At 52.3% G+C, this 7,699-nt stretch overlaps 1 protein-coding gene across 4 annotated transcripts; it reads right to left on the bottom strand.

The window, feature by feature from the left end:
- Positions 1–1,353: 1,353 nt before the first annotated feature.
- Rab34 (RAB34, member RAS oncogene family) lies at positions 1,354–6,649 on the bottom strand. Of its 4 annotated transcripts, none has more exons than XM_023719991.1 (11): positions 6,411–6,649; positions 5,673–5,875; positions 5,368–5,459; positions 3,300–3,368; positions 3,101–3,202; positions 2,934–2,998; positions 2,768–2,819; positions 2,425–2,506; positions 2,259–2,349; positions 2,036–2,143; positions 1,354–1,738 (listed from the first exon to the last, which is right to left on the bottom strand). In XM_023719991.1, exons 2-11 carry the CDS (start codon positions 5,724–5,726, stop codon positions 1,671–1,673), a joined length of 783 nt encoding a protein of 260 aa, XP_023575759.1. In that variant the 5' UTR covers positions 5,727–5,875; positions 6,411–6,649; the 3' UTR covers positions 1,354–1,670. The 4 variants fall into 4 exon arrangements, with proteins under 4 accessions (XP_023575759.1, XP_023575760.1, XP_023575761.1 ...); XM_023719992.1 differs by having other exon boundaries at positions 6,521–6,649; XM_023719993.1 differs by having other exon boundaries at positions 3,300–3,365; positions 6,411–6,647.
- Positions 6,650–7,699: the final 1,050 nt, after the last annotated feature.

Raw genomic sequence — 7,699 nt, 5'->3', positions numbered from 1 at the left:
GCATGTGGTGCTGGGGGATTGAACCGTGGTCCCTGTGCTTTGCTAAGCTTGTTCTAAGTAGGTGCTTTAGACCACTGAGCCATCTCACCAGCCCCAAGACTCTGGCTGTTATTCAGAAAAACTTAAAAAAAAAACAAAAAGAAAAACTTTTGAAGAACCAGACAAGGTGGCAAACATCTGTGATTCCAGCATTTGGAAGCTGAGGCAAGAGGACTGACACAAGTTCAAGCCCACCCTGGGCTATAGAGTGAGTTCAAGACTGGCTTGGACTACAGACTGAGACCCTGTTAGGAGAAACAAAACAAAATCCTATCATAAAAAACAAAAGGGGCTGGAGAGATGGCTCAGTGGTCTAAAGCACCTACTTGGAACAAGCTTGGCAAAGCACAGGGACCGCGGTTCAATCCTCCAGCACCACATGCCAGCCAGCCGCGCCCCCTGGTGGGCTGAGCTGGCCACACACACACACACACACACACACTAAATGTTAAAAAAAAATTAAAAAAAAAAACAAAAGGTTCTCCAACAGTAGAAATTTGGGTATAATTATCAAGCAGAAAGCATTTAGGGGACAGGAAACAATGTGCTCAAAATCAGCTCTTCAGGTCCAAGGAGAGAGCTGAGCAGCGTAACTGTCTACCTGGCAAGTGCAAAGTCCTGAGTTTACTCTCCAGTACCAAGAAACAAAGCAGAAAAACAGCTATTTAGATCTTACCCTTTGAAGGTCTGATCAGCTCCCCAAAACCCTTCTCTGACCTCCTAATCTGCTGAGCCCTGCCCTGCCAGGGGCCTGGGATGATCAAAACCCCCACAGTGGATTTGGTCCAGCCCCAAATAACCTTGCAGCCCTCATTACAAGTCCTGCACTCTCCTTGGGCCAGCCAGATAGCTCAGCAGACTAAAGCACCTGCTTAGGCAGAGCATAGGGGCTGAGGTTTGATCCCCAGCACCACAAACTGTGTGGGCCCCACCCCTGGGGCGAGCTGAGACAGCAAGGGTGTGGTGGCATGTGCCTATAATCCCAGGGCTTGTGAAGCTGAAAACAGGAGGATCACTGAGTCCGATCTACATAGAGACCCTTTAGACCCTGTACTAAATACATTAAGGAAAAAAAAAGGGGGGGCTGGTAAGATGGCTCAGTGGTCTAAAGCGCCTACTTAGAACAAGCTTAGCAAAGCACAGAGACAGCAGTTCAATCCCCCAGCACCACATGCCAGCCAGCCCTGCCCCCTGGTGGGCTGAGCTGGCCACACACACACACACACACACACACACACACACACACAAAATAAATAAATTTTAAAAAGAAAAAAAAAACCAAAAACCTGCACTCTCCAAAAAGGAGTTCACTCAGAAGTGTTAACAAAGATTTTACTGCATAAGGCACAGTGTCAGGCTGGAATCGTAGTAGGCATCTTCGAGCAAAAGCATCAGAAACACTGTTCCCTGGCATGAGAACCCCCAGGGGGGTGGGAGAGCATTCAGTCTTGGGCATGATGTCTGAGGGCAGTAAGTGATTTGCATGGCCCCAACCACCCTTCTAGGGGTACTGCCACAAGGGCAGCTCTTTGGTCTTAAAAAAGTAGGTGCAAGCATCCAGAGGCCAAGTTCTGAGGTTAGGGAGGCACAGTGCCCCAGGGACTGCAGTCTCTGGACAATCTTTTTGGCTTTCAGGGGCAGCATGTGGGCTTCTTCCTGCTGGCAGTTAGGTAGAGGTTGCTGTCATCGCTGTTGATGCCTGTAAAAGGATAGAAAGTCTGTCAAGTAAGCAGGGTTGGCAATTTCCCTTGCTCTTTGCACCCTCATTTTAAAATTTTTATTTATTTATTTATTTTTGGGGCGGAACTGGGGATTGAACGCAGCCCCTGTGCTTGCCAGGCAGGCACTTCTTCCATTGAGCCATCTCCCTGGCCCAAACTTTTGGTTTTTTGTGGGGTTTTTTTTGCGGTACTGGGGATTGAACTCAGGGCAGGCGCTTAGTCTACTGAGCTATCTCCCAGCCCCTCTCTGCACCCTCAAACAGGTGAGCACTCACGGATAACATCCCCAATGCGCCGGGCCCCTGATTTTTCCAGCTCAGCCACAACATTGGCCTCAAAGGTCAGTGCTGCCACACGGAAGAAAAATTCCCGAACATTTTCACCTGACATGGGGAGCAGATGGGTGTCAGTGGCAGCACCAGCTCTGGTGCATGTGGGACAGCTACAAGCTTAGAATGAGAAGAGGGGAAGGCAGAGATGCAGAGGTCCGACACTCACCAGTGAGAGATGAGACTGCCCAGTACTCAGCCTTAATCTCTTGAGCCACCTTCAGGGCATCTTTCTCCATGAGTGCATACTGAGCAGGTGTCTGCAAGAAGGGGTGAGTCAGATGGGGGTCCTTGTCCTAATCTGAAGGGTCCCCCAAGAACACATGTACACTCACACTCAGGTCCTTCTTGGAACCCACGAGGAAGAGGAGCACACTGGAAGGGTCATTCTCCTTGAGAGCATCAGCAAGCCACTGCCTGGCCGGATGGTGGACAGGGGTGAGGAAGGAGGGGGCCTGATGAGCTCATCCGACTCACATCACAAGCCCAATTACCACCACCACCACCCAGCCCCCACCCCACGTTTGCAGTGGAGCCCAGGGCCTTGTGCTGCTAAACAAGTGCACTCGCTCACCCTGAACTACATCCCACCCCGATGCATTCTTCTTCCCTGACCACTCCTCCTTTACAACCTTCCCTTCTTGGACCTTCCCACTGTGTACCTGTACCCTCACATACTTGGTATGTTCCAGGGATACCACATCATTTAGATTGAAGACAATGATGATTGCTGGAAGAGTGGACAGAAACAGTGCAGGTTGGGGGGGAACACAACCCTGGTTCCTTTTGCCAGCCACCCCAGCTCACTTACTCTGGCCCATGGCCCACCTGGCCTAGCCCTTACCTTGAGCTCCACGGTAGTAAGTTGATGCAATGCATTTAAACCTCTCCTGTCCAGCGGTGTCCCAACTGGGAGGAAGGAGAACAGAGCGCAGGGAATGGGGAAAAGGGCCAGGGTGGGGGTGTAAGCCCCAAGGGAAAGACAGTTGGAAGGGATGGGGGAGCACTCACAGCTGGAGGCTGAAGGGGACCCCCAACACTTCAAATCGTTCCATCTCAAAATCCACTCCGATGGTGGCCTTGTAATTCTTATCAAAGGTGTCTTTGCAGAACCTGAGGAGATACCAGGTGCTCTGAATTGCAGCTCAGTCTGGCTAGACTTCGCCCCACCCTGCCCAACCTGGTCTAGCCAAGCCCAGCATCCTTTTACCTATTAATGAGGCAAGTCTTCCCCACTGACAGGTCCCCTACAACAATCACCTTGGAGATCTTAAATCTGCTGAACAAAAGAGAAGACACTAGTTTGTTTTGTTTTGTTTTGAATTTTTATTTATTTATTTATTTATTTATTCATGGTAGAACCGAGGATTGAACTCAGGCCCTTGCACTTGCCAGGCAAGTGCTTATTCTACTGAGCTGTCTCCCCGGCCCCCGAAGACACTAGTTTTGATCCTCAGGAGTTGTTTTGTCTGCACTGCTAAGGATGGACCCCAAGGCTTCTGTGCATGTTAGAAGCTACATAAGCTATAAGCTATGTACATGATTATACTTCCAGCCCTGACTGGCTGTGTGACTTTGAACAGGTCACTTTACTTCTCTGAACCTGTTTCAATGCTTATTTTCTTTTTTTAATTAATTAATTAATTAATTAATTTGTGTGTGTGTGTGTGTGTGTGTGTGGTGTGTGTGGCCAGCTCAGCCCACCAGGGGGCAGGGCTGGCTCGCATGTGGTGCTGGGGGATTGAACCCAGGTCCCTGTGCTTTGTTTAGTTTAGCTTGTTCTAAGTAGGTGCTTCAGACCACTAAGCCATCTTACTAGCCCCTTATTTTCTTTTTAAGGGTATCAAATTTGGGACCTTGAGCTTTCCAGGCAGGTGTTTATGCTGCTGAGCTAACTCCCTGGCCCCCAACGTTTGTTTTCTTGAGACAGGGTCTCAAAAAAGTTGGTCTTGAACTCACTTAGTAGGCCACGATGGCCTTGAACTCAGGGAGATCTTCCTTCGTCAGCCTTCTGAATGCTGGGATTATAGACATACACCATCACATCTGGCACAACATTTGTTAAGTGGAGATTTAGTACATAATTCCTTCAGTTGTTGTGAAAGTTAAAATGAGACAAATATCTTATTTTTTAAAACACTGCTCTTCCCCAACTTTTTTTTTTTTTTTTTTTTTTCAGTACTGAGGATTGAACTCAGAACCCTGTGCTTGCCAGGCAGGCACTTATTCTACTGAGCCATCTCCCCAGCCCTTCTTCCCCTTTTTAACATCTCTGAGGGCGGGGCACAGTGGTGAACACTGTAATCCCACCACTCGGGAGGTTGAAGCAAGACAATCACTGAATTTAAGGCCTGCCTGAGCTACAGTGTGAGTTTGAGGCCAGCCTGAACTACACAGTGAAACCCTGTCTCAAAAAGGTTAAAAAACAAAACAAAACTCTGAATCAAGGTGTATCTTTTTTTTTAATGTCTTTCTTATTTATATTTATTTATTGTGTGTGTGTGTGTGTGTGTGTGTGTGTGTGTGTGTGTTTGTGGCCAGCTCAGCCCACCAGGGGGCGGGGCTGGCTGGCATGTGGTGCTGGGGGATCAAACCGCGGTCCCTGTGCTTTGCCAAGCTTTTTCCAAGTAGGTGCTTTAGACCACTGAGCCATCTCTCCAGCCCCTCAAGGTGTATCTTTACCCATGTTTTCCATTTAATAAAAGACATTGCTATCAGCCAACACACCCCTCTCCATTAATGATCTTTTTGTTTGTTTTTGATATAGGATCTCACTATGTAGTTCAAGCTCTTTGAATTCACTCAGCCCAGGCTGACCTCAGCTGCAGCAAACCTCCAGTCTCAACCTTCTGCCTCAATCTGGAGTGGGATACCTCATTTTAGGAGTGCTGGGATTACAGAGTACTGGGGTCACAGGACTGACGCTATGCCTAGCAGCGTTCAGTTAAGGATAGCAACTGTTTCTAGCATTACTTCTTTTAACTTACAAGGAGACATCCGTGGAGACCACAGGAAGCCCCTGCCTTAGGGCTCAGTAAATGTTATGTGGTCACCTCCCTTTGCTGGACACTTTATCCCATTCGGTAAGGACTAATAACCTTGTTGTAAGGAAAAAGGAGAACTGACAACTTTGTTGGAAAGGAGAGGCTTAAATGGAGGACACCACCATGTAGCCAGGAGCTGAAACAACCCAAACGCGGGGCATTCATGTGTGCCCTTCCTATGGCTTCAGTGTTCCCTCAGTCTTCCTGTCTGCACCATAGATGTCCCTAACTCACCCCACGGTGCCTGTCCGGTGCTCCTGGCAGGCGCAAGTGACGCGGGGGTGGAAGTCTTTGTGCACGTGCAAAGCGGCCTCCTTCCTCAGGCACTGTGTCAGAAGAGAAGGGGCTCAGCCACACCAGGCCTTTGTCCTGCAGCCCAGAAACCCGGGTGGGGTGGGGAGGGCGGGCCACCCAGGAGCTGAGGCCTCGCCCGCGGGCGTCGGGGCTGGGCGCCTTGCTCTAACGGGTCTGGAGCAGCCTTCTCCACGCCCACGCTGGGCTGCAGCCAAAATCCCGACGTGGCCCTGGCGCCTGCTTACCTGGGGCAGCTCCGCCAGGACGCGGTCCCTCCGCACCGGCGCCAAGAGGTTCATCTTGCCTGCGACCTTGCGTGGCGCCCCGAGACGGCGCCGAGGTCTGATCCGCCCCTGCCTCCCGGACCCGTGGAGACCCCACAATCACGCGCGGCAAGGGGGTCCCGACGATCACTCGTGGCCACGGGGAGCCTGCGGGAGCCCGCGGCCTGGGAGACGCCACAGCCACCGCAGGCCACGGGGACGAGACGATCACGCGAGGCCGGGGAGACCCCACAACCACACGGGCCCGAGGCGCCCCAAAAACAACTCGGGGTCGGGGAGACCCCTCGGCAGCCAGGCGGGGGCGGGGTGTCCCGTCGGGGGCGGCCCGGGCCCGCGTGGACCCTACAATGACGCGGGGTCGGAGAGCTCCCACGATCACCCGGGGCCGCGGAGACCCGACGACGGCTCGCGGCGGGGGCGGCCCCACCATAACAGAGGCCCGGGCGCGGCGCGGCCCCGCCGCACGGGGTCAGTGTGCGCAAAAAAGACGCTGCGGGGCCCGTCGGCTGCGGGGCCTGCAGTCCCACTCCGCTCCGCCCGACCAGCGCCGTAACACGATCCCCGGAAATTCCTGGAGAAGGGCCGCCCCCTGCCCCACTCCAGGCCACGCGGGGCCTCGAGCCCGCCCTCGCCTCCCCCTCCTCTCCTCTCAAACCCACTGCGCAGCCTTCGCCCTGGCAGCCTCGTCGGACTCCTCACCCCTAACCCTAGGCGCTCCCACAGAGGGTGGATCCTGTCCAGCTCTGGATCCTCCAGGGCGCTCTGTCCGCACCTCGGGTACCAGGCGGCGCCTTCCTGGGGACCCTTACCCCGCCGAATTGGTGATGGAGATTCGGTGATTGCGGCGCAGCATCTGGCGAGGCAGGAACCCGCGGGGAGAGCCAAAGGGGGAGAGAAGGGGCCTTAAGGGAGGCGGCGCTTCCCTCCTCCACTCCAGGCCCGGGCCGTGACTCACAGTCTGCCCCTGCTCGCCCTTCTGCCCTGGGAGGTGGGGGGCGGAGGAGTGTAAAGGGGTGCCGGGATCAGAACGAGGTGCTCACCGAAGGGAGACACATTCGACGTCCATTGTCTCTCCCTTCCAGGCTACAGTACAGATCTAAGGATAGGAGAGCTGGCTACCAACCTGCCTGTCTCCATGAAAAATGAAGAAGGGCTAGGTGGACCGAAGAACCTTGTCCTTTGGGGTGGGCACCACTCTAGGACACTAAGATTCCTCACTGGTATAGGCATTGTTTTTCTTGTCTGCATTAGAACAGCCCCCCAGCGCGCGCGCGCACGCACACACACACACACACACACACACACACGAAACTAGGATGATCTTTTTGCAAAGAGGGTAGAAGAGCAGCCAGGTTCACATTAAGGGGGACATCTGGCTCCAGAAACAGGGGGACAGAAAAGGCGGTGTGTGAGGATGGGGCGAATCAGACACACAGACCTGAAAAGCAGTTCTCAACATCATGAAATCTGCTCTGTGCTAGAAGCTGAGTTTAAAGATGCAAAGACAACTGGGACATGAATAAAAATCCAGAGAAGGGAACTGAGAAAAATCATTCTCAGGCAGAACTAGGACATCCTGGAGAAATCTGTGCATGGGTATTTGGAATGTGAAGGGCATCAATGAAGTGGGCATGGTGGCATGTCCTACAATACAAGCTACTCAGAAGGCTGACACTGGAAGAGCAAAAGTTTCAGACCAGCCTAAGCAATTTAGCAAGATCTTATCTCAAAATACATTTTGTTTTGTTGTTTTATTTTTTTAGACACTGTGCAATTCAGGCTGGCCTACAGCTCATGGAGATCCTCCTGCCTTAGCCTCCTGAAGGATGTAGCTTAGTAGGGCAGTGTCTGCCTGGCAATCTTGAGGCCCTGAGTTTCATTCTTTTTTTTTTTTTTTTTTTTTTTTGGTGGAACTAGGGATTGAACTCAGGCCCTTGCTTTTGCCAGGGAAGTGCTTATTCCACTGAGCCATCTCCCCAGCCCATGAG

The sequence above is a fragment of the Octodon degus genome, unplaced genomic scaffold, assembly GCF_000260255.1.
Source record: "Octodon degus isolate 3935 unplaced genomic scaffold, OctDeg1.0 scaffold00072, whole genome shotgun sequence".
Classification (NCBI taxonomy): domain Eukaryota; kingdom Metazoa; phylum Chordata; class Mammalia; order Rodentia; family Octodontidae; genus Octodon; species Octodon degus.
The sequence above is the reverse complement of the archived record's forward strand: the minus strand, read 5'-3'. Positions and strand labels throughout refer to the sequence as shown.

Excerpts from the sequence above, each read along its gene's own strand:
- Rab34 (XM_023719991.1), bottom strand. The coding sequence starts at position 5,726 with ATGAACCTCTTGGCGCCGGTGCGGAGGGACCGCGTCCTGGCGGAGCTG. Across the intron at positions 2,507-2,767 it reads GTATCCCTGGAACATACCAA|GCAGTGGCTTGCTGATGCTC; the intron begins GTATGTGAGGGT and ends CCATCCGGCCAG. Across the intron at positions 2,144-2,258 it reads GGCAGTCTCATCTCTCACTG|GTGAAAATGTTCGGGAATTT; the intron begins GTGAGTGTCGGA and ends TCCCCATGTCAG.